This window comes from Lactuca serriola, chromosome 6 (genome assembly GCF_051521515.1).
Source record: "Lactuca serriola cultivar US96UC23 chromosome 6, Lser_US96UC23_V15, whole genome shotgun sequence".
Classification (NCBI taxonomy): domain Eukaryota; kingdom Viridiplantae; phylum Streptophyta; class Magnoliopsida; order Asterales; family Asteraceae; genus Lactuca; species Lactuca serriola.
This window is the reverse complement of record NC_136413.1, coordinates 43165579-43191774: the sequence shown is the minus strand read 5'-3', so window position 1 is coordinate 43191774 and position 26196 is coordinate 43165579. Positions and strand designations below refer to the sequence as shown.

General features: G+C 34.3%; 3 protein-coding genes, 1 long non-coding RNA gene and 1 other non-coding gene across 6 annotated transcripts; 3 read left to right on the top strand and 2 right to left on the bottom strand.

Annotated features, from left to right (window-relative positions):
• Positions 1–4410: 4410 nt before the first annotated feature.
• LOC145058963 (glutathione S-transferase L3-like) lies at positions 4411–6438 on the top strand. Of its 2 annotated transcripts, XM_079006839.1 has the most exons (10): positions 4411–4565; positions 4661–4732; positions 4823–4883; positions 5175–5261; positions 5344–5442; positions 5531–5633; positions 5714–5787; positions 5890–5997; positions 6095–6175; positions 6265–6438. In XM_079006839.1, the coding sequence occupies exons 1-10, from the start codon at positions 4555–4557 to the stop codon at positions 6268–6270; spliced, it is 702 nt and encodes a 233-aa protein (XP_078862965.1). In that variant the 5' UTR covers positions 4411–4554; the 3' UTR covers positions 6271–6438. The 2 variants fall into 2 exon arrangements, with proteins under 2 accessions (XP_078862965.1, XP_078862964.1); XM_079006838.1 differs by lacking the exon at positions 6265–6438 and having other exon boundaries at positions 6095–6187.
• Positions 6439–8359: 1921 nt separating this feature from the next.
• Positions 8360–8432, top strand: TRNAK-UUU (transfer RNA lysine (anticodon UUU)). Its single transcript has one exon. It is a non-coding gene; the product is annotated as a tRNA-Lys (tRNA).
• A 6797-nt stretch (positions 8433–15229) lies between these two features.
• Positions 15230–16352, bottom strand: LOC145058206 (uncharacterized). Its single transcript, XR_013686268.1, has 2 exons — positions 15933–16352; positions 15230–15470 (listed from the first exon to the last, which is right to left on the bottom strand). It is a non-coding gene; the product is annotated as an uncharacterized LOC145058206 (long non-coding RNA).
• A 1539-nt stretch (positions 16353–17891) lies between these two features.
• Positions 17892–19467, bottom strand: LOC145058482 (adenylate kinase-like). The gene is made up of 4 exons (XM_079006382.1): positions 19041–19467; positions 18648–18788; positions 18294–18566; positions 17892–18174 (listed from the first exon to the last, which is right to left on the bottom strand). Exons 1-4 carry the CDS (start codon positions 19341–19343, stop codon positions 18031–18033), a joined length of 861 nt encoding a protein of 286 aa, XP_078862508.1. The 5' UTR covers positions 19344–19467; the 3' UTR covers positions 17892–18030.
• A 2159-nt stretch (positions 19468–21626) lies between these two features.
• RHL2 (Spo11/DNA topoisomerase VI, subunit A protein) lies at positions 21627–23191 on the top strand. Its single transcript, XM_079006079.1, has one exon. It carries the CDS (start codon positions 21702–21704, stop codon positions 22965–22967), a length of 1266 nt encoding a protein of 421 aa, XP_078862205.1. The 5' UTR covers positions 21627–21701; the 3' UTR covers positions 22968–23191.
• The last annotated feature ends 3005 nt before the right edge of the window (positions 23192–26196 follow it).

Here is a 26196-nt window from a genome sequence, read left to right as displayed (position 1 = left end):
TTTGCAAGACTAGAAACTTAAACAATCAATTAACACTTAAACAAAGACAATTAACAACTAAGAAGAACAAGAAAAGACAACTAGATTCAATGGTAAAAGAGACTTCTGTTCAGATTCGATTCACTTATTCTTATGGTTGATTTCGTGGCAAGTGCAATGGGTCAATATGTCAATGGTTACCGATTCCTAATGTGATTGGGTTCATGTTCACTATTACTAATCCTTTAGTAGACAAGTTAATTCAAACAATGATCAAGTGATTAAATTAACAAGTTTCCTAGTGTTCAGTTCGTATCAAGTAAGACTTATAATAATAGTTAATTAAATATGTTTACTTCAATCAAATCATGTATGGTTGTTCATCACACATGCTCACACATTGATTTACACATTTTATAGTTAACCCTAGTTTCATATTCACTATTTCTAGGCATACAATCTTATATTCATAAAACTATATGAATCAAGTAATCAAGAAGATATTCATGCAACTCAATCACTTATTTGTTAACTAAAAACATTTATCATTAATACATAAGGATCTTTAATAAGCTTAACAAGATGAATAACCAAATTAATATCAATTCAACCACTCAATCAAACCATGTTCAAAAGATTATCTCATCCAAACAGAAGTAAAAAGCTTTTAGCTCATATCTACAACAAGTAATAATCTAAAATCAAAATCTAATGATTCAAACATGGTTCAAAACAAAGATTAAGAAAAGAAGAATGATTATTTGCCTTTGATTCTCTTCTAAATTGTTTCTTAGGTTGCAATCTCGAAAATAGCAGCTCCAAGAACCCTTCTGGTCTTCAAAAGTCGCAGCTAGCCTCCAGCAAAAGTTAGGGTTCGAATGAGAAGAGTTTCTATATATAAATTCTGAAAACAGTGTCAACTCAACGAGTTTTTACCAAAAACTCGTCAAGTTTTTTCGATAATCCGCATATACATCGTGTACGGCAAGGCATCTTCGAATCTGGAACATTCTAACCAACTCGTCGAGTTTGTGCTAAAAACTCGTCGAGTTTCTTTTGGAATCAACATTTTCTCAAAACACGAAAGTCGTCCGAAATTGTGTCTAGTTTTCATAACATTTTGAATCTCGTCAATCGGAGTTACGGTTCATGAGATATGGCCAAAACACTGATGATGGGTCAAACTGTCCAGCAACATCCTTCTTTCTTCAGTCTTCAATCTCCAAGCTTCCAATCACTCAAATCCTCTTCCTTTTTCACCCGAGCATGTCTTTTATTGATGAAATTGAAATATTAAGCTAATTAAGTACCTTTTGTCCATTAAATGATATAAAATCAACAATAATTAATAAGATAATGAATGATTTCTATAACTAAATAAGCCCATATCATTCAACTTGTTGACCATGACTTGGAGTTTAAGCACTTTCTACATAATTGATTTGTCATCAGCCATTTGAAACTCAAGGTACTTAGACACAAGGTACTTGTTAGTACCTTCCTCATGTGCCTTGTACTTAAGTTCTAACGCACTCCATAGATCTCTTGGATCTTTGACCGGCGCGTGAAGATCATAGAGCCGATCAGACAGGGAATTCTTGATGTGACCGACACACAGTTCCTCAGACTCTCTACGCAGAGTCCTTTTCTTTTCCAGTTCTGCGATGACCGTTGGGTCCACAGTTTCCCCTTCCTTGGGAATTGGATTAGCAGGAATTGGTGCCAGTTTTAGGTCCAACACAAAGGAGAGCTTCAAGACATGAAGCATGAACTTGACCTTTTCGGCCCAACGGGTGTAGTTCTGACCATCAAATTGGTCAAGTTTGGCAAATTCTTGGTTCATGAAGTGGAGGCTGGCAGTAGAGTCCATTAGTCTGTTAATTTATCACAAAAATAAAAACCTTTAAGATTGTTGTAAATAAAACTAACAGATTCGCAAGGAAACCAAAAAATAATATTGAGAACTATATGTCGATTAGTTGCGAATAATAGATCCAATTATTATTGTTATATTTACCGAGTTTCGTCCAGAAACCAGATCTATCCTTCTCGACTAGATCTGGTTATAAGAAAGGTAGAAGAAGATTGTCCTGTTGTTGGATGAATTAAACACAAGACAAAAAAGTAAAACCGACCTGTCGATTGCTGATCTTGAACTTGAAACAACTGCACAGATCAGACTCCTATCCTTAAAGGTTTTTACTTCGCTTCTACAGGCTGTAAGCAACATAGTAAAACCCTAGGATTTAATGCAGCTCTATCGATCTTCCAACAGCACTGAAAATCAACAAACACAAAGCGAATACTAGGAAACCAGGAAAAAACGCAGAGTGGGAGAGAGGCTTTCAATTTTCGTGAGAGGCTAATATGGCTCCTAGGGAGCTGTATTTATAGGTATCGAAACCCTAGAAGGCATGAAACGGGCCCCCATAGGCCGGCCCCAGAAACCCTAGGGCGACGACTTGCTTTCCAAGCAAGTCGTTTCCTGATCCTTCCAAAAGGTCCTGACTTGTCCTCCACGAAGTCAACGGTCAACCGTTTGACCGGATCAGTCAAATCGGCTTGACGTGACCCGAACTCGTCAAAAATAAAAGCGCTTCAGCTCCTAGTGACCGATGCAAAGTGCGCCTAAATCGCGCCATTTCGCGCACTCGCGACGTCGGCTAGTGTTAGGCTAGGCGTGCGTGTGGGCTTGGCCCATTCCTTTGATCCACTAAAGCCTTTGAAGGCCTATCAAGGGAATAAACTTATAAACCCACAAAAGTTTCTTCCTCCCACCAATGTGAGATACAAAGGAAATTGTCAACTTGCTATTCCTTTATATATATATATATATATATATATATATATATATATATATATATATATATATATATATATATATATATATATATATATATATATATATAGGTTTTATGGAAAACAAAAAAACCCTAAAAATCATAAAAATGCATAAAAAAATACTTAGAGATCATAAATTTTTTTTAATAAAAGATCTCAGGTTTTTGTTAAAATTCGCTGGAAAAAAAATAAAAAATGAATTTATTTATTTATTTTTTTTGTAAAAAAAAAAATTTCAAATTTTTTTTCAACGATTTTGTATAAAAGGCTGCGATTTTTTCAAAAAAAAGTTTTCTGATCTCTAAGTATTTTTTTTATGCATTTTTATGATTTTTAGGGTTTGTTTTAAAGTTTTTTTTTTGTTTTCCAAATAACCCTTTATATATATATATATATATATATATATATATATATATATATATATATATATATATATATATATATATATATATATACACATAAAGTTCCAACGAGAACTATTATGGTCCCATTTTCTTACATTATATTACATTAGAAAATATTGGATTTTCTGGAGGAACATTCTAAGGTTTTCAAAGAACAAAGAACATATCTTCTAAAACAAACTGCTTATAAACTCGCCAACTTAAATGTTGATACACTTTCAAAATCACTTGTATTCTCAAGAAACTAATAGACAGGTGCACGCTCAGGGATTCAGAAGATGGAGCATAGTAACTTCATGACTTTATTTTGCTATCTATTTTTACAGTCAATCATATGTGATTAAAATACAATGTAAACATTATAATATTAATGCAATGGATGTTGTTGCTTGTTTTACTATTCTACAATTGTTGTGGTAGTATACATGACGTCCTCCGCCTCCTAATGTTTCCGTCATCTCGATTTGAGGGTGTGACAGTTTTTTTCTTAATTTATTTTAAAATGTTATATGTTGACACCTTGATAGTTGTTTTTGTAATCAACATACGTATATAGTATCTCACACCTTATATTATACTCCGTATATTATAAGATAAAATTTTGCTCTATCCTTATTTTTTATTTTTTAGATCCGCTAGGTCTGTTATTATAACCAAACGGGACTATTTCTAATTTTCTATTGTTCACCTTAGGCTATCCGATATCCTTACAACATATATACGCGTGAAAACAATTCCATAACTCTTTCACACCCAACCCACTATATTTTGGGGATGGTGTTCACTAGTGGAGAACTAGTGAACAACCAATAAAGAAGAGAGATAAGGAGAGAAAAGGAAGAGAGAGATAAACACAATGCTTTGGTGATCTTCCGTGTAGCCACCACTCCACAAGACACCCATTATATATTGGGACTGTGTTTATTAGTGGAAACCCTTCCTCATAAGATCCCTACGCATGAAATTGTCTCCATACCGTTTGACCTTATCTATAATGATTTTTGTGGAGTTCGTTTTTTAACTCTTGTATTTATTTTTCAATATTACCATCAAATGTATCAGGACGAAATAGCTGTGAAGAAACATTGTGTTGTGAATTGTGATACTGAATATCTAATATCCAATGAAGCGTCAGTGGTGACGCAAGCATCAATTCAATAAATATTTACACCTAATGACACTCTAATCCCTTAAATAGTAAAAACCAACAGAAAGCTCCCTCTATAAATACATTCCTTACTCCTTCCCCCCTCAAAACTCAAAACCCCTTGCACTTGTCCTACTCAAAACCCACCATCTTCACCTTCATTTCTCAAACCATCATCGCATAATGGCAGCTACGTAAGAACAATCTTTCTTTCTCGCTATCAAACTCTTTCTGTTTATGAATTTTGGATTTCGATTTCGATTTTGATTTTGATTATGGTTTACTGAAGCGTGAAAGAGGTTCTTCCACCAATTTTGGATTCTACTTCTCAACCACCTCCCCTCTTTGATGGAACAACAAGGTATATGTATACTATATGATCAATTATGCATAATTGAGCTTGATTTCACTATCGGATGATTGAAAACTAATTTGATCTTGATTATTGAAGGTTATACACGAATTTACAGTGCCCCTTTGCACAGCGTGTTTGGATTACCAGGAATTATAAGGTAACTGGTTAATCTATGTCCGTGCTTTATGATTACGTGCCTCTTGTTGAAGTAACTTTGATTTAATTTCATTCTGATAACAAAATTGAGGTGAAAATCAACAAGGGGAAGTTTTTTAGACTTTAGCTGAATTGATAGCAAGTATTGTAGTGTTTGTTTACATCAAACTGCTGAATTTAGCTCGATTGATTATTAATTTGCTATATTTTCTTTTGAGTCGATATTGATTATTAATTTAGTACAATTGAGTTTTAGATTTGCGTTCTTGAGTTTCTTGATCTTAATCTGTAGGGATTACAAGACAAGATCAAACTTGTTCCTATAGATCTTGCTAATAGACCCACATGGTATAAGGAAAAAGTTTACCCTGAAAATAAGGTAATTTTTTTTATATAATCTTTGTTACAAATTATATTTCTTGAGCATTTACATATTTACTTTTTTTATATACCTTTTTAAGGTTCCATCTCTTGAACATGACAACAAAATCATCGGAGAGAGCTTAGATTTGGTGAAATACTTAGATACACATTTTGAAGGGCCCACATTACTACCAGATGTAAGATTTGAGATCTATTAATAAAACATCTACAGCTCTTTTTATCTAAAAAAATGTAACAAATATTTTAATAAAAATTTATATGTAGGAGACTGCTAAAAGAGAGTTTGCTGAAGAGCTATTTAATTACACTGACACCTTCAACAAAACAGTGTTTTCTTCTTTTAAAGGAGATACAACAAAAGAAGTTGGTATGTTTCTGTATATGTTGGAGTCTGAGTCTGATTATATCTCAGAGATGTGATATCTGCCATATCTGTGTATCTGTCAGGTGTTGCTTTTGATTACTTGGAATCGGCTCTCGAGAAATTCGAAGGTCCGTTTTTGCTCGGAGAAATCAGTTTGGTGAGTGTTTACGCGATTTATTATTTATTTATTTAATTATTTAACATGAAGTAGTTGCAAATTATTTATAATTAATAAAAATAAAAAATTATTGAATTTTAGGTGGACTTTGCTTATATTCCTTTCGTAGAAAGGTTTCAATTATTCTTACAAGAAGTATACAAGTATGATGTTACTACAGGCAGGCCAAAATTAGCAACATGGATAGCGGTAATTAATATAAAAAAATATAAATATCATTTTTTTTTGCTTTTTTTTTTTAATGTAATGTAAATATGTAACACTATTTTTTTAAATGTTAATACAGGAACTGAACAAGATCGATGCCTATACAGAGACAAAACCAGATCCTGAATATGTTGTTAACTTTTATAAAAAACGATTTCTGGTAATTAATTAATTAATTTATTTATTTATATAAAACTGGGAAAATTAAAATATCATTTGCTCATTTTTTTTACTGTATTATTGTTGCAGGGTTAGTGAAGTTGATGATTTCCTTGTATCCAAAAAAATGGTGTTTAATGTTAGATTATATAAATTAGGGTGAATAAAATCTGTTTGTTATGTATAATTGCACACTAGAGTGTGGAATAATGGAAGGTTATTTATTGTCTTCGTTGGTTGAATATTAATTTTATTTTACAAGTATTTCTGTTTGAACAAAAAGTTATTATGATGATGCGTACATATTATATAGGATTTTTTTGGGTTCGTTACTAATTATATTATTCGTTTATAAAATAAATATAAATATGCATATATATTATTGACAAAATTGCAAAAATGGTCCCTATGGTATGCATATTTTTGGTGTTTCAGTCCAAATCACGACTTTTCTAGATTGGTGGTCCTTTTGAGGTAGTTTGCATGTATATTTGGTTCATCGGAAAACTGAAAAGATTAAAATACCTTTAGGTATTACTTTTTCATTTTTTATCTATTTTTATAATTAAAAAATTAAGAATCTCTCTCTCTCTCTCTCTCTCTCTCTCTCTCTCTCTCTCTCTCTCTCTCTCTCTCTCTCTCTCTCTCTCTCTCTCTCTCTCTCTCTCTCTCTCTCTCTCTCTCTCCTGGCCCACCTCCCGAACAAGCACCTAAACTGTTATCCGCCGATTAAAACTCGTTTCCAACGATGTGCTTTATAGAGAACAGTCATGGAGTTCTTCATCCAAGTTGTTTACTTACTGAAACTCGATTGACAAGAAAACAACCCCAAAAAAAAACAACTCTAGACCCAAAATGGTTCATCCCCTTCATATACAAAGTCTCCCAAACCATAATCGATGAACACAACAGATCAATCTAGTCAATCTATGGTGCAATTCTCGAATGGTATCGCTCTACCGCCTTACCGGATTTCATCCTAATCTACCCAATAGACACTCGTTGAGCCATTTTATCACTAAGAAGTACGCTTCTGAAATCCCTAACTACTTGGCGCGACATTGAAGACAATTTTAGGTTTCTAACGTGTGAAAGTTTTAAAGAATCTGTGAGATTAAATGGCATATTGGAAATCATTAGCGAAACAGGGGTTGTTTGGTGAGATGTATTTGTTTAATCTGCCTTCAATTTCTCTTGTAGTGAGTTTGAAGAATATAGTGGAGAGAGCAGTTTTCGGTTGGCATAAAGTTAAATCGGTGATGCCTTCTGCTACGTTTGTTGTTGAAGTCGAATTGATCTCAGTATGTATGTGTGTGTTTTGTTTTATTAGCTAATGGACAACAAACAGAGAAGATGACGATTCGATGATGGAGTAACCATATCAGAACCATATCAGAGTTTTCATCTACAAGTGGGGGCATCGTCTTCCTCACATAACATGTAGTAACTCAAGGAGAGGGTTGAGTTGCAGGTTTCAAAGCAAGGAAGGAGAGCTTGGGTTATCGAGTTCTTCAGATAAATTAACCTAACCCATGTGATGTAGAACCTTTATATTCTGAAATAAGTTTGTGACAAAAATTTCAATTGCTTGACCATCAACAACTCCATTTTTGATCAGTTCTTGTATAATATCGTTTCTTATCAGTTCACTTAGCAATAACCAGATTTCTTTGCTTCTCTCCGCCATTGTTTATTTTTATGTATGACCGATCAATAACAAAAGGGTAGCTCCACACTATTTGCCTTCTGGTCTATCAGCGATCTTGGGAATAAAGGAGGAGGCGTGGTGAAAATTCAGGTTTCAAAGTTAGGGAAAAAGACAATCAGCATAGAGAGAGAGAGAGAGGTGCGGGCCCCATTTTATTATTAAATAAAATATTAAATTAAATAGAAAAAAAAACATAAAAAAATATATCAAGAGGGCAATTTAGTCATTTTAATTTTCGGAGGGATCATTTTTACATACAAACTAGTCCAAAAGGAATGGTTTAGACTAAAACCTCAAAAATTTACATACTATAGGGACTATTTTTGCAATTTTGTTTATATTATTTGTGTGTGATATGTTACATATGTTTGTTATAATGTGAGTTGTATATGTATTACACGTGTATGTTTAAATGCATTACATGTGTTTTGTAAAATGTATATGATATGTACATTTTACGACAACTAGAAAACAAAAGCCGTTCTAGCTCAGTTGGTAGAGCGCGTGGCTTTTAACCACGTGGTCGTGGGTTCGAGTCCCACGGATGGCGTTATGCTTTTTAATTGTTTTTGTTTTTTTTTTTTTTTGTTTTGTTTTGGGTTTAATCTACCTTTTATGTATAAGATAATCTATTCAAGTCTAACTCGATTCAAGTGTAAGAGTGAAATTCAAAATTATAATAACTTGATTCAGTTTATAAAATATTTTCTAATAAAGTTTTTTAGACTGTTAGCTTTTATCTATTTTTTATTTATAATACTGAGCCAATCGAAACTTTATAATTTGCTAAACCCAATTTTGCAGTGTTTGAAGAAGGAACCTAAAGGAAGTGGATAACAAAATTATATCAATGGCACATTTGGTTGACAAAATAACGGAATTGATTTCCACAAAAATTCCATAATTAATGTATTTTTATCATTCATTGATCTAGAACACAAATAATTTAAATTTCGTTCTTTATCTTCTGTGAAAAAGACCACATTAACCTTGAAAAATGAAAACTTAGTCTATAACTTTTAGTTTAACTCAATCTAGTTGTCCACAAAATTGATGTATTTGTTGCCTCTTGATTCTTGAAAGTAGATTTTACGTGTGAATTTAGCCAACCAAAAGTCACATGTGGGGTAGAAAGACCAAGTGGTTGGATATGAACTCTTCAATCATCGTAAACTAAAGCAAAGGGAATCTAGTTATTGGTTTGCTTTTAGTTCCGGAGTTTTCAACTATTGGATTTGGGTAGCTATGAAAATTTTCAATCAACGAATCTTCTTGATCAAGTGTTTGGGTATTGAAAATTTTTAATCAACGAACTTAGAGTATAAAAATATTGATTTTGTTTTTATTTTGCAAACCTACCTCCATCCACTTTATTTTGTGAACGTATTGTCATCCATTTGAACAACCCAGGGTTGTAACATCCTATAAGAGTGATGTAAATCATGTTGTTTTGTTGGTATTGTCAGATGTAAATAAATCTTTTTGGTGTATATTAATTCAGTTATTTTTATAAAACAAGACAGAAAAACTTTTTAAAAAAATCAATAAAAGGTAATTTTGTAGCTTCACATAGTTTACTTCCAATTTTTTTGATAATTTTACAAACAAAAAGAAAATCATTGCATTGCATGTCAACCAAATATGTAACAAATTTAAATTCCTTCAAATTCTCACTCTATAAAGGATTCCAATTTCATCTATTAGTTTATTATAACATTAAAAAAATTCAATTTTTTTCACATGAGAGCATGGTACTTTGAGATATCTAATCTATTAACAATGTCCTAGCGAAAAGATAAATGAAAGTTCAATGTTTTAGGTCTCGTTCGATAGACATATTTCCAGGTCAAAACAAATATTTCTGACTGAATGGAACGGAAAAACTGTTTTATTTGAACAAAAAATAGGTATTTCCTGATAAGATATGTTTTTTTCTACAAAGCACCAAAATCATATATTATTGGCTGAATGGGCCAGAAAGACAATTGTGCCACAAACCTCGTATCTTTCTTTCTTCTCTTCGACGCTCTTCATCAAACATCATCGCCTCCTCATCAAGCTCCCTACTTCGTCGCCGGTCAGCCTCTCCCCGCCGGAGCCTCATCTCTATTTTATTTTATTTTTTATGATTTATTTCTTCTGATTGGAAAGTATGGGACGTGAACCTTCATTTGTTTCATCTTATTTTATTTCTTCTGATTTTCGAGCATAGGATTTAGGAAGACCATTTTATATATCACGTTTCAATCAGAAATTCTGATTTTAACATGTATTTTGTGTAATTTTGATTTTGTATGACAATTTGTATTTGGATTTTTAAATGATTATTGTGTAATTTTGATTTTGTATGGTTTTATAATTATTCAATTTCATCCATCACAATATAGAACAATAGTGTAATATGGTCATTTTTCATCATTCAGCATAGTCGGTCAGATATACAATCAAACAATATGGTTTCTTTCTCAATCAATAAAGTTTTCGAGACAACATTTTCTCAGACATCATTTTTCTAGACATCAACTGTATGAAATCCAGACCCTTAGTTAAACAAAAGTTTCAAAGTACATGTCCTAAAATGAAACATAGTTTACTTTTATCTTACTTATTGTTTGACCTTCAAGGTCAAAGGAAAATTAGTTTACTTTATATTCCCTGTTGTGAGCTTCCTTTAACTATTGCCAACAATTTAGGGGGTGTAACGTCCTAAAATTCAAGACTAAAAATTTCTTTTAATAAAACATCACATTAAGCAAATTCATATTTTCAAAACATAAACAGAGTAATAGTTTCCAAAATATATGATCGTTATCAGAGTAAACATTCCTAGGCTGACTAATTTATGGTGTGTGTCATGCGATCACCCCGAGCTCCATCATCCGCTACCGGAAGTACCTGAAACCAAAACTGAAAACTGTAAGCACAAAGCTTAATGAGTTCCCCACCCTACCACATACCATGCATAACCACATACTACACATACTGGGCCTCACCCACCACTACCTCGGGCCTCGCCCGCTACAACGGCCCCGCCGCTCCAGGCCCCGTCTGGCTTCGAGCCCCGCTCGGATACAGATCTGTTTCATTTAGGCCTCGCATGTCACAGGGCCTCGCCCAATAACATACAATAGCACATAAACATATCACATCACATCACATAAGCTTAACACATTCTAACGGATCTTGTCCTAAGGCCTCGCCTATCTCTAGGCCCCGCCCTTGTCCTACTACTGATGAGTCATGGAACCTCGTCCATACTCCTGCTGATAGTGAGATATGGGCCCAACCCACCCTCACTCCTTCCCTAACTTGGGCCTCGCCCCTGATCTGCTGCTACTGAGATGTGGAACACCATCTACACTCTGCTATTGATGAGATACGGGACCTCGCCCACACTCACCCCTTACCAGGCACATACAAGTATCACACAGACAACAAGTGTAAACTATCACATAAACCATTCCTCGGGCACCCGCCCTCTATCATTGTACCTCGTCCCGAATATCATACTAGCATACTGTGCCTAGGGCTAACCCCCGGGTCTTCTACTCATAACTACATGGGCCGGCATTGTGGTCGTAGACCCATTCATGCAAAGGGAAACTCACCTGGACTGGCTGAACTCGCTGATGATCCCATTGGCTGCTGACCGACAACTCTCTAAACTCCTGCTCCACTAGCTTCCCGAGCTACCAAAATCAATGCAACACTTAGTCTAGCTGACCCCCGACAGTCAACCAAGTCAACTTCGGTCAAAGTCAAAGTCCTGGTCAAAGTCAACCTTCCAGGTCAACCCTACTCGCCGAGTCACCCTATTGACTCACCGAGTTCATATGTTCAGAGTTCTTCCATTTGCATCTCGACTCGCCGAGTCAGTCCATGACTTGCCGAGTCTATCGATTTCCAAGTCCTGACCTGTCCAACTCACCGAGTCTCCACTCGACTCACTGATTCGAGTCTCAACTCGAAGGGTTTGGGGTTTCGCGACCTGACTCGCCGAGTCCAAGAACAGACTCGCCGAGTCCAACACAACCTTCAACAGACTCGCCGAGTTGTTCATCCAACTCGCCGAGTTCCTACCCAACTTCATTTGACTCGACGAGCTGTTCATCCCACTCGTCGAGTTCATCCTCATCTTCATGCTACTCGCCGAGTCCACTCAAAGGACTCGTCGAGTCCATTCAGATCTCTAAACATGCAGAGGACTTTTGAGTCATGCATGGACTCCAAACCATAGATCTACCCTTCCCAAGCATATTCCTCACGTAAAGTTGCAAACTTTACGTGTAGAGAAAGAGATCTAGGCAAAATACACTATAAACTAGGGTTTAAGGCAAGGAGGCTCCATAATCAACTCAAGGGCTGAAACTTTATGCTTCTCAAGACCATAATATGCTTGGATCCGAAGTAGCAACTCCAGATCCGGCTTCTAACTCAAATGGATGACTATCCATGGCTTAAAAAGCCCCAAATCTCACAACCAAAGAAGATCTAAAGGAAAGAAACGACTTATTACCTTCAATAACTCAGAAAGGTTCCACAAACTCTAGATCTAAGGCCAATCCTTGAGACTTCAATGATTTCCCTCTTTCTTCTTCTTTCAATTCACCCAAAAAAATGACCCAAAAATGACTTGGAAGCTTGAATGCACAACAATGGGGGCTTAGGGTTCGTTTTCTGTATGAGGGAGGCTCTAAGGAACCCTAATGGAGAGAATAAGGAGTTTAAATAGCGCCCAAGGTCCCGGATTTAGGGTTTTCCTCGAACAGACCTGACTCGCCGAGTCTCCTTGGCCGACTCGCCGAGTCGGTCACTTACTCATCGACCCGGATCCCGCTTGGACTCGCCGAGTCCCCCCCCCCCTAAAGTTAGGGTTTTCTTTCCTTTCTTGGCCTTCAAAACTTTAGGTGTTACAAGGGGTGTTTGGATAAGGAAAAAATAGACTGCTTATTGTTTATTGCTTAATCACACCACAATAAGCAAATTTAAGTGTTTGGATATGAGTCTTTAAAAATCAGTTTATTGCGGTAGGAATAAGCAAAATAAGCTGATTTTAATAAGCAATGAGAGGAATGCTTATTGCTTATTGGCTAATTTACTCACATAAGCTGTTTTATTTTGTCAAACACTTAAATGCTTATTGCTTATTGCTTATTCCCACCATAATAAGCTAATTCAAACACATTTTAAAAAAATGTTTATTCTCACCACAATAAGCAAATAAGCAATAAGCTAATAAGCTAAAAATTATTTATCCAAACACCACCTTAACTTTTTTTCTGCATTTCTTCCCATGTTGTTAGTTATCTCAAATTTTTATTGAAATTCTAGTTATTTGAAAAACCAATTTAAACATTCATGATAGTTTTTTTAGGTGAAAGGAAAAAATAATAAATTTAAACCTTGGTGATAATTTTTTTATTTGAAAGTACTAATATGCAAACGATGGAATTTATTTTACTAATTTGGAAATACTAATTAGGGGTGTTGATCGGGTAATTTTTTCGGATTTTGGGTAATTCAAATTTTTCATGTTAAAAAATACCCGTTACCCAAACCAAATTAAATTCGGGTAATTCGGGTATTACCTAAAATATTTTTTTTTGAATTGCACCTGAAATTAAATTTAATGAAATAAATACGTCGTGCTTTATTAGACTTGTTATATAAACAAACGATGCATAAACGAAGTTATTCAAACTTTGAATATTGAGATTTTTTAGCCAATAATACTTGAGATATCAAGTAATCTTTTATCAGCTTAATCTAATCGAGTAAGATGTTAAAAAAACAAACACTTAAAGATCTTAGTTTAAAATGTTTAAGATAATTGTAGCCATAAGTTTTGCCATCTTCTGAAGTTTCGTCAAGATAATGTGTTTGTTAGTTGCAATAAAAACTATAATTTAGAAAACAGTTAAGTTTTAAAGAACATTGTGATATACAAACAATTGTTTTTAATATTGTTAGTGTCAATGTGTCATACTGTAATAATAAAAAAGATTCATTTTTTACAATAATGATAGTTAGTTTAAGCATGATCAAATATCTCTTACATTGTACAAGCTCTACGAAAAAAAGAATTTTTAAAATGATTCGGGTATACCCGAAACCAACAAACGTACCTTATATGCGACTTGAAAAAAAAATCGGGTTAGCCGAATACCCGAAAATTTTTACCCGATACCCGAAAAAATCGGACGGGTAATTCGGGTATTTTCGACAGGGCTAATACTAATATAGTAATATGAAAATATCTTTTGCCTGTAATGGTAATATAAAAGAACAATTCCTTGATAAGAATAAAATCCGAAAGTATATTGTTATAATAATACATGATGTATGTACGTTGCAATTATGAGTAAAGGCATTCCAATTATGTTATTATTAGATGTAAAGAATTGTATTTGTATATATGCCGTTATGAATCACACATTGTTCTTATTCTTAAAAATGTAGCTGAGTTGCTATTGGGGATAATAAAAGTAAAGTAAGTAGCAAGTAATGCTACTAAAAAATTTGGGCCATTACCTCTATTTCTTTAAACCAACAGGTTGATCTTTTATGAAGTGGGATGCTTTAGAATAAGAAGTAAAATGCTAATAAAAATATCATACAATCAGCTTCATTTTTTAAATATCAAGGGGTGTTTGGCTTATCATTTGAGAGGCAAAGAGTCTTTTTAGAAAAAGATAGGAGAGAAAAGATGTTGGGTAAAAGCATTTAAAAAGCTACTTTTGGGATTTTGATATAAAGAAAACTGACTTTTTGGAAAAGTCAAGAAAACCTGACTTTTTGTATCTTTTCCCAAGAGTCCTTTTGATCTCTCAAAAAATAAGCCAAACACCACTTAAGTTTTATTTATGTGAATTTAAAAGCCTATTTTCATAGAAAAAAGAATTTGAAATGGCATAAGAATGTAATTCTTTTCAAGAGTTTTCACCCAAAAATGATATAAAAGTAAAGAAAACAAAAAATATGCCCTATACATGATTGACCGGGACTCATTTCATAGCCCATTAATTAATTTCGCAATCCACTTAGCGATTTCCAAGCCCATTAAGTGATTTGTCAGCATCTGAATTTTTAGGAGGTCTGAATTTCTAAGAGGATCTGAAACTTTAAGTTCTGAATTTTTAACATGTTGTTTGGTTGGAACATCTGAATTGATGTGCTAAATTATAAAAATGACCATTACCCTTCACTGTTATTTTTTGTTGAATTCAATGTTTCTGTTTATAAAATAACCAAACCAACTTCTTGAATAATTATAAAAAAAGTATAAACACAATGCAAAATTCAAATTAAAAAAAAAAAAAAATCAAACACTGCTTTAATATAAAGAGGTAAAAATATAATGTTATAATAAATAAATCAATAAAAATACATTACTGTTTTTTGTATTTAACCCTTACAAAAACAATTTTACAATAGCTATGAAAACAACCTAAACTCTATGCTTATATGGATCACATTACATACATACAACCCCATTCATACATATATAATCTTATATATATTTTCAGAAGAAAATCCTCACAATTTGAAGCTTAATGGTTTTTCCACATTGTTCCACAGTGAGAATTTTCTGCAGAGAGATGAGAAATTAACATCTTCATCATAAAAAAGCAAAAATGGATACAAGAAACATCAGATGCCAAAGTTCCAATTGCTCAAGGTCAAACATCAATGCCTAAACTCTATAGTTCCAATTGCTCAAATGAGAGACAAAAAGGAACAATTTGGACAAAAAAAGTTCACAACCTTCATCCACCGTCATCTTAACCATCAAAAATCACACAACACTCTAAATCCATAACCAATTTGGAAACTGTAGATCAGTTTATGATAATAACAACTATGATTATTCCATGAAACTAGAAATCAATAACTAATTTGGAATGAAATTACAGATTCAAAACATCACAACAACACAGAAAAACCAAAACATAAACATTTAAAAACTCAGAATATTAAATCGATTTTTGATTTCACATCATGAAAAAAAATTCGATTTCACGAATGAGGAGTGATTTTAGCAACTTCATACCTGACCAATAAAGGAGATCAGAGACCGGCGTTGGCGATAGCGGCGCTTTCGAGGTCGGAACTGGAGATGTCGGAGCTTGGCGTTGGAGGTCGTAGTTCGGTGGTGGGACTCGATTTCATGGAGGTGGGAGTGATCAGAAGTTGTGTGAAACGTATGGGTATACGAGGTCGATGATGGGGCGACGGTGTTGTGCGAGTCGACGATGGGAGGAGGTGGCCGACGATAGGATGAGGTGTTCGGTGATGAGAGGAGGTGATTGGCGTTGGAGTCGGTGGGAGGTGGGAGGAGATAGGAGAAAAGATCTAGTGAAGGTGGGTTATGGAAGCGTTCATATGAGGGCAATAGAGGGAAGGGCGTGTATGTTTTTTATTCAGATATGATTTCACATCTGAAAGTTTAAGAGGATTTTAAGAAATTAAGAGTCTTTTATTCAATTAGGATGTGAAAGTTTAAGAGGATTTTAAGAAATTAAGAGTCTTTTATTCAATTAGGAGGCTACCAAACAACCCCTAAATTATACAAATGGTTCTATCGTTTGGGATAATTTGTATGTTTGGTCTTTAACCTTTTTTTTTTTAATTTTTTTTTACATTTGGAATATCATTATTGTTTGTTTTTGTTACGCGCTTGGTATTTATCTTATCTAAAAATATTATTTTGCCTTTAATTTTTTAATTTATTTAAATAAGCGCACCTTTAACCCACTTCCATCTCACCTTACCTTACCTACTCTATCTTTTTTAAATAAATTAAAAAATTTGTCTTTTTAGGTAATATAGGAAACCAAACACACAACAAAAACAAATTATAGTGATCTTTCGAGTTAAACAAAAAAATAAGTTAGGGACTAAACGTGCAAATTACTCTAAACCATAAGGACCATTCGTATAATTTACTCTTATTTCTAAAAAACATAAAGATGTTGAAAATTTTCTAGTTTTTAGGAAAAAAAATACTAGGAAAAATGAAAAGTTTGAACACATGTTTTTTATGTGTTAATCCATTAAACTCTTAGACAAGATTGTTAAATTCACGTTTCCTATGGTAGGGTCATATTATCACATCTAGTTAAATTGATTACAATCATACTTTGATTGGTTTTTAGTAAGACCAGGATAAGATTTTAGGATCGGTAGAGGAAGATCATTTCTATTTTATTTATTTATTTTTTAAAAAATTCTACTATTATGTATTAGACTAAGGCTACGTTTGGTGCGTCTCAGTCAGTTTATTTTTTAAGTTGTCGTGTTTTGTAAGCCAAAAAACTGGCTTATAAGTTAGCTTTTAAAAAGCTATTGGAATAACTTTTGATGAGCTTTTTGTTACAAACTTTCAAAATATACGCTTAATTAATTATAGAGACTTAGTTTGAAAAGTATCCTTTTATTTAATTTTATACCTTTCAGCTAGCTTATTAGCTAGTTTTTACAAACACCCTTTTTTGTTGGTTAGCTTATCAGCTACTTTTTTGTTGGCTAGCTTATCAGTTAACAGCTAGTTTTTTAACCATCAACTAGTTTTTCAGCATTAGTTAGCGCTAAACAGAGCCTAAGTGAATCAAATGACAAACTCTTCTAAAATGTTTATTGTTAAACAATGTATTTGAGACATATCTTTCATGTTTTAAACTATTTTTTATTAACTAAATGGTTAATTAAAGGATGAAAATATATTTTTTATGTTTTAAACTGCTTTTAAAAAGACCGTACTATCTGATTAAATTTTACAATCTTATATAAAATCATGATCTTTTATGCATTGGAAATGACCTAAAGTCCCACCTCTAAAACAATAAGTAATAGCATCACAAGAAATCCAAAATCTTGGAACACAAATTATAAAAACTTTCTTTATTCAGAAAGTGTCTCTCTTCATAATAACGTTACAAATTACAAAAAATATTCGAAGGCAGCAGCCATCATTATAACTTGACAGCTTACAACACTTCCTCATGTTTTGGTTATTTAACAAGAAAACCAAAATAATCAACAACTGTATTTTTCTTTCTTTATTCTTTCTTCCAAAATTTGCTCCACATGCAAAAATTACGCATGCAAATAATCATATCGATTATAAAAGACCAAAAAGCCCCTACTAATTAAGCCACAGCCGACCTTTTAACCTCATAGTCTTCAAGGTTCAGAGCTTCAAGCAACTTTGGCCATGATTCTGGAATCCCTCCAGGCAGATCAAACTCCATTATCTTCCCTTGTTCCCTGTAGAAATCCTCAACAGGTTGACTCTGCACAACATTACAAAATCATCATCATCATCATGGTTTCATAATTGTTCAAGATCCTAAAAGGGTATTTTAGACATTTGTCAAACAATCATTCATTCCACCTAAAAATGTTGCAATACCTTTTCCTGATAGACACGAAGTCGCTCTTTCACAACTTCTTCAGTGTCATCAGCACGAGTGATGAGCTTGGTGGAACAGTGTGAAGGTGGAAGAAGTGGGGCCATGCTCATTGCAGGTCTTCCATTTTCTTCCTTTGCGTTAATGGAAGCCACATTGAAACCTTTTCCACATTGGCTGCATATCCTTCTTCCAAGACATTTCTCAACCAACACATCTTCCCTCAGTTTCAGATTCACCACCAAATCAATTTCTGTCACCTCGTCTAAAATTTCCTGAAAAAGCAATGATTCATTAGGGAACTATTGCAAAAACATTCAATGGTTTAATGAATCTGATTATTACAAGATACTTACAGCTTGTCTTATAGTTCGGGGAAAACCATCAAGAATGAATCCTGATTCGCCTTTTGATTCTCCAGCTTCTAGTCTTTTTGATAACAAGTTGAAGATAATTTCATCAGAAACTAACTTCCCTTGGTTCACTATCTCAGCAAGCTGAAAAGCATACGAAGAAGAATGTAAAGTTTACAGATCCCGCTTCTGCATGTCGCTATATATTATAGAACAAACACGCCATGGAATAACGACCAAATCGAAAGACATTGACAGGTTAATTTGGGAAAAAGGTTTGGGAGTAAGCGTCAGGATCTTGTTAATCACAATTGGGTGTACAATTGTGCATAACATAAGCTCGATTAATAATCATGTTAAATTTAAGGAAAGCACATATAACAGAGTGATATATACCTGTCGAGAAAGAGGGCCAGAAGAAGATAACTCTTCACGAACGAGATCTCCGGTGGCGATGTGAGGGACACCGAGAAGTGTCGAGAGGCGACTAGCATAAGTTCCTTTTCCGACACCGGGACAGCCGAGAAACACCCATTGGAAGTTTCTAGAACCCTTGGGATCGGAGAAATTAGGGCGCTGGTTGTGCTGAGATTCAATATCGGAAACCACGGCAGTGGTGGTGGAGGAAAGTGATCTCCTGAATAGAAAAGTGATTGAGGAAGATGATGATGGTTTCAGGAGGCGGGTGAGGGCCGCCATGGGTGGATTTGACGGCTGAATTACAGAGCGAGAAGGGAAGCGGAAGAAGAAGAAAAGAGCAAGCGACGACCTATTTGGCGTTGAAGGAGAATGGGGATCCCCAATTCAGAGGTATTTTGGGTTATTGAATCGCATATTCCTAGGTTTACTAATAATAAAAATAAAAATAAAAATAAAAAATGTAATTAAATTACATGTTTAGTCGTCAAACTTTGGTGAATACAACACGTTTGGTACAAAGTTCGGAGATTGTTGCAGTAACGGTCCTTATTTCAAACTACCTCCATGTAAAATTAATAGGTTTGGTCCCCCTCCTTTCACTCCGTTAACATCTACCGTTAAAACCTCTTCATGTGCAAGTCACATGGGGGTATTTACGTTATTTAATCTCTTTGTCTTCCAGTCTGATAATTTAAGGAGAATGAGAAGTGGGTTTAGCCTTATTTTCAAACTTGATCGAGTGAACTCGTTTGAAAATGATGTTTTGTTCATATAGAAGATCAGTTGCGATATGAACATCATAGACATCCAACAACTATGGACAGATTTTCTACTCATACTCCAAAGTGTTAATGCTTACAGTTTGTTTGTTGGGTTAGTTGATAGCTTCAAAATGATTGTTGGCTTAGATGTATAGTGGTGAATGTGGATTGATCGACATATGTGTTTAATGGAAATGGATGTCATCCCAAGATTGTTGTGGTTCATGAAAGCCCTATGAGCTAAGTTCTTGTTGTACAAAATCAAGTGTTAGGTGTTTTATAAAGACTGTTAAGGTGGATGTTATTATCTTTGTGATGGGGATAAAGATGTAATATTATGTCATGTTAATGGTTTTTGGCATAGTAGAAGATGAAAAAGTGTGGTTAGTTCATGTCTATTTTGCAATTTTGAATCGAAGCTTACAACCATTGATTGGTGTAAAAAGAAATTAAAGACACATGTCATTCCGTGTAGCTTTTAGCAGTTAAGAATGTATGAGCTTCATGTTGTTTTTATTATTCATATATTGTCTTTTAATTCGTCTAACAGCGAGATAGTCTATTTATACCCTTTTTTTATAGTTGTATATAATCGTGAATGATCGGTTTGAATTTTGTACAAATTTGATAATCTAATGATAATATAATTTATTATTTGTTTCAACATATATTAATCTTAATATTATTTATCAACTTGTTTGCATCTGACATTACTAAAGATTCCATGTTATTTAACTATATCATTCGTCAAATTGTTTGTTTGTCAAATCCAAAATACAACATTTGGCCATAAATAGAGTTGATGCATTTTCCTTTTTAGTTAGGTGACCCACATGGTGGGCTTTTTTTTCTTCGATATTGGTATTTCCAAAAAACTATTTTGCATAAGGATATGCTAACCCGTACATACATGAGTGTTTTTTTTTTTTTTTTTTTTTTTTTTTTTTTTTTTTAATTTTTAATTTTTAATTTTTTTTTTATACAGATGGTTATGCTAGTCGACTCGAGTACATGTTGGTTTATGGAGATCCTTTATTTGGAGATATCTAGTAGATTGTTTACCCATGTGGGTTGGTTGTATGAGCCTGTCTACTCAGCACTAGAGGCTATCTCTTATAATTCTTTTGGCCTCTAGGCTCCAATATAAGGTGTTAGGCTCCAATATAAGGTGTTATGAGACCACAACTTATAAGACAAAGATATATGTTGTATGTATTTTGAATATGCTGGTGCTTTGTCACTTGTTTTCATCATATGATAGTGAGTTATAAATATAATAGTTTCGCTAACAGTTAACTTTCATATTAAGTAAAATTATCCATGACACAGATAAATTTCAAATTGATTTTTAGACAAAACATAGCTTTTGAATGTCTACAAACACAACATGTTTAGGATTTTGGTATGTCTATCCCTATAGATGGTTTAGACCAATATATGTCACAACCGGAATATAATTTTATCCTTAGATATAGTCTAAAGATTCATTATTTTCATTTGATGAAATATGAACAAAAACATAATTAGGCTCCTTTGAGATCATGTAATACATTGTATAAAGCATATAGGGTTCAAGCACCATCATATTATGGTTAACTCATTTTTACCAACAAATAAACTAATAAACATTTTTGTCAAAAAAAATAATTATTTAATTAAATAATCAATGATCAAAAAGTTAACAACTTTCTCTAAAACAAAAACCAGCCCAACTCTGCATATTTGGGCCTCCCATCTTGTTTCAGCCCATCTTCCCGGTCCAGCCGTGCTTTCGTCTTTGTCGAAGCGTCCGGAAGACACGAAAACACCAACACACACCGTCACCAACATCATTTCCATCTTCATTTTCCCGCCTCCTGATCCCACTCACTACACAATGGCGGATAAGAGAAAACGCCGACGAGCAGACGCCGATTCCGACGACGAATCTGTTCGCCTCCCCTTCAAAAACCGTCTCAAACCAGACTCCGTCATCCTATCAATACTCGAAACCCTAACCGAAGCCACCAAATCAGCCTCAACTTCTAAAACCCTAACCCTTTCCGATCTCAACCTCTCATCCACCTGCCGTGAAGTCACCGACTTAACCTTATCCTCCGTCCAAACCGAGATCCAAACACTAGCCATCTCTCTTGCTAAATCGATCCTCGCCGGCAACGGCTTCTCCTTCTCCGTCCCCTCACGCGCCGCCACCAACCAACTCTACGTCCCTGAGCTCGATCGCATCGTCCTCAAGGACAAAACCTCCGTTCGCCCCTACGCCTCTGTCTCCACAGTCCGGAAAACCACCATCACAGCCCGTATCCTGTCTCTCATCCACCAACTCTCCCTCAAAAACATCCACGTCACCAAGCGTGACCTGTTTTACACCGATGTCAAGCTGTTTCAAGACCAGACCCAGTCCGATGCTGTTCTGGATGATGTTTCGTGTATATTAGGTTGCACTAGGTCATCACTGAATGTTGTCGCAGCTGAAAAGGGAGTGGTTGTAGGCAGACTTATATTCAGCGACAATGGCGATATGATTGATTGCACGAAAATGGGAATGGGAGGGAAAGCAATTCCTCCGAATATAGATAGAGTAGGTGACATGTCAAGCGACGCGTTGTTCATACTCTTAGTTGAAAAGGATGCTGCTTACATGAGATTAGCTGAAGACCGATTCTACAATCGATTTCCTTGCATAATCGTGACAGCGAAAGGTCAACCTGATGTTGCCACCAGGTTGTTCTTGAGGAAGATGAAGATGGAGCTGAAATTACCTGTGTTGGCTCTTGTAGACAGTGACCCTTATGGATTGAAGATCTTGTCTGTATATGGCTCTGGATCAAAGAACATGTCTTATGATAGTGCAAATTTGACTACACCTGATATCAAATGGTTGGGTGTTAGACCTAGTGATTTGGACAAGTATAAGATACCAGAACAGTGTAGATTGCCAATGACAGAGCAGGATATTAAGACTGGTAAGGATTTGTTGGAGGAGGATTTCGTGAAGAAGAATCCTGGTTGGGTTGAGGAGTTGAATATCATGGTGAAATCGAAACAGAAGGCAGAAATTCAGGCTTTGAGTACCTTCGGTTTTCAGTATTTATCTGAGGTTTATCTACCATTGAAGTTACAGCAGCAAGATTGGCTATAGAAATGGTTAGGTTTCTCTTCTTTCTCTTTATCTATCTGAGGTCTATCTACCATTGAAGTTACAGCAGCAAGATTGGCTATAGTGATGGTTAGCTTCCTCTTCTTTCTCTTTGTAATGAGTCTGTTGTTGTTAAAGTTTAATCCTGTGTCTTGAACCCCTTATGAAAACGATCAAGTTTTTCCTGTTTGCTTTTTATGAGATGATATGTGATCTATCTTTACTTACTTTATTTGTTCTTCTGCATTTACAAGACAAAGCCTCAAGAGTAGTTGTTAGTTATCCAGAATTTACTGCTATATTAGTGTAAATTAAGGTGACTTCTAATCAGAACTCATTTATTTTATTATGCTTTCTATGCATATTGTACAACCCATGGGGTTGTTAGAATCCATTTTGATGGAAATGTGCATTTTGATGGAAATGTGATTGAATGAGAGAAAGGTGATAGAAGTTTGTTTGAGATTAAAGGTTAAAATATTTTAATACATTTTGTTTGTAGCCCCCTCGTGACAATTGATTTACATTATGCTTCGGTTAATGAATCTAGGCATAAAATATGGATAATAAAAGCTAGGATTTTATTACTATTGATAACAAATAATGAATATAACTAGTAATGGTGTAAAGAGCCCATAAATTGATATAAAATGTTTCTTTAGAAAAAAAAAAATTAGTGACAAAAACAAAACACAAAAAGTTGACTTCAATTTGTTGATAATTTCTCATTTTTAACGTTGAACATATGAACATAGACAATCACTTTGATGATTCTCTCATTTTTAACGTTGAAAGTGAAATTACTTGAGTTTAAAGGAGTTACCCAAGTCGAAGAATAGTGGAAAAAAAAGTCAAACTTAAGAGTAAGTTTTTGTACATTATCTATTCTAAACTTGTAAGATTTACATTTACCTCACGGATCATGTACCACCCAACAATCAAACACTTAGACTAATTTTTATATTTCTTCAAATATACCTTTAATTATTTAAAAAAAATATATTTTTTAAATGTTATTTTATATCTTTTAGCTAACTTATTAGTTAGTTTTACCAAAGTTCATTTTTTATGGGCTATCTTTTCATATAACAACTAGCTTTTAAGCTAATAAGTCAAACATAACCTTAATTATAAAACCATTATATATAAAATAATTGTCATACGGACTCTAGTTAATGTATTTATTTTTTATTTTATATTTCTCACATAAGAAGTAACTGATTAGCCACTAATCTATTAATAAATATGGTCTAAACTTTGAAACGAGAGGAAATGATATATATCTTACTTTCTAGAGTATTGATAATTACGACCAAGAAATGATATATATCTTACTAGGGATGAACAAACTCGAACCAAGAAAACAACCAAAACCTCCGAAACCGAAATTGAAGCAAAAGCGATGGTTAAGGTTTAAAATTTTAAAAAACCGAAAAAACGATTTCAGTTTCGGTTTTTACCGGAAACGAACCCATCCAAACCGAGAAATCGACCCACATATGAAAATGACAAACCGACCCATAACATTTACCTGATTATATATATATATATATATATATATATATATATATATATATATATATATATATATATATATATATAATCAGGTAAATGTTATGGGTCGGTTTGTCATTTTCATATGTGGGTCGATTTCTCGGTTTGGATGGGTTCGTTTCCGGTAAAAACCGAAACTGAAATCGTTTTTTCGGTTATATATATATATATATATATATATATATATATATATATATATATATATATATATAATATCGGACATAAGGCCTTGTTGATAACCTTCAAAGGGTCCTACACTCACTCCTCTCTCTCTCTCTCTCTCTTGTTTTGCCCTTGCTTCCCCGTTGACATCATTTCCCATCTAGTCTCTCTACCTAATTTCCGAAATCTGATCAGATCAGACGTAAATTAGTATGTTATGATACTTATCTTTTACTTGTTTCCCTTGATTTGTCGAATTAAGAATATCGGACATAAGGCCTTGTTGACAACCTTCAAAGGGTCCTACACTCCCTCCTCTCTCTCTCTCTCTCTCTCTCTCTCTCTCTCTTGTTTTGCCCTTGCTTCCTCATTGACATATCTAGTCTCTCTACCTAATTTCTTTTTCCCCACTAAAAAACACCTCATCCATCCACCACAAATCTACCGACCACCGCCTCAAGTAGGTCATCCTCGCCGATTTCAGCATCACTCGACTCTCTTCGTATTTCGATTATGATAACTTAGTGTAGTTTCTTCTTCAAGATATGTTATCTTCAACGTCTGGGTGACTCCGATTTAGGGTTTTAGAACCTAAGAAGGTGGCTCTGGTGTCTGATTAAGCTTTCAGAACTACAATGATGGCGATTGTCCTCTGCCTCGTTTGATCCATCGATGTCGTTGAAATCATTGAGCTCAAGAAATAGTGCAAAAACAAGATGCGAAAGTGTCTCATGTGGTTTGATCTAATTTACCTTGGACTTGGCTCCGTTGCGGGCTCAGATATCTTCATGGTAACCGACATTGAAGCCTAAGACGACATCGGACCCTCCATCATCTTGTCTTTTGCTCTTTCTGGCTTATATGGGTTTGTTTCATATCAAAATTCAAAGTTATGGTATATGTCACAAGGATTTTGATAGAAAATTATTTAGAATAAATAATCTGAACCAAAGTTATGGTATATGTCACAAGGATTTTGTACATATAAAGGACGCTGAAATCCGACTTATAACGAAGAAGTTATGACCCGTCGAAGTTTTGCGATTAAACCGGCACGGCTTTGCGTAACGTAAAAAGTGAATTTTTGACGAAATACTTTTTATCCTTAGAAATCTAAACGAAAGTCGTAGTAAACGTTAAACCGAGAGCGTGCGTATACAGAACGTCCAAATCTGATTTCATTTGAGGAAGTTATGAATTTTCTAAGATTTAGCGTAGCAGTACACAACCTGTAAATCAAATTTTAGATCGATCGATTATTAGCCGACACAACCTAAACAAAAATTAAAAATCTCGTCAATAGGAGCTCAACGATATAAAAACAGTCGAAAACGGACGTCGGATGACAAAGTTATGATTTTTTAACGGACTTTAACTGTCTAAGCCTATTAAAATATAACTTTAAAAATAAAGTCAAAACTATCCGACAGAGTTTAAACGAAAGTTGTAGATCCCGTTGATACCTACGTGTAGATATAAAAAACATAAAAAACGGAGCTCGTATGCGAAAGTTACA

Coding starts and splice junctions, on each gene's coding strand:
- LOC145058963 (XM_079006838.1), top strand. Junction 5,262..5,343: donor AAGTTTACCCTGAAAATAAG/GTAATTTTTTTT, acceptor TACCTTTTTAAG/GTTCCATCTCTTGAACATGA. Junction 5,634..5,713: donor AGATACAACAAAAGAAGTTG/GTATGTTTCTGT, acceptor TGTATCTGTCAG/GTGTTGCTTTTGATTACTTG.
- RHL2 (XM_079006079.1), top strand. CDS start 21,702: ATGGCGGATAAGAGAAAACGCCGACGAGCAGACGCCGATTCCGACGAC.
- LOC145058482 (XM_079006382.1), bottom strand. CDS start 19,343: ATGGCGGCCCTCACCCGCCTCCTGAAACCATCATCATCTTCCTCAATC. Junction 18,567..18,647: donor CCCGAACTATAAGACAAGCT/GTAAGTATCTTG, acceptor TTGCTTTTTCAG/GAAATTTTAGACGAGGTGAC. Junction 18,175..18,293: donor TTCGTGTCTATCAGGAAAAG/GTATTGCAACAT, acceptor AATGTTGTGCAG/AGTCAACCTGTTGAGGATTT.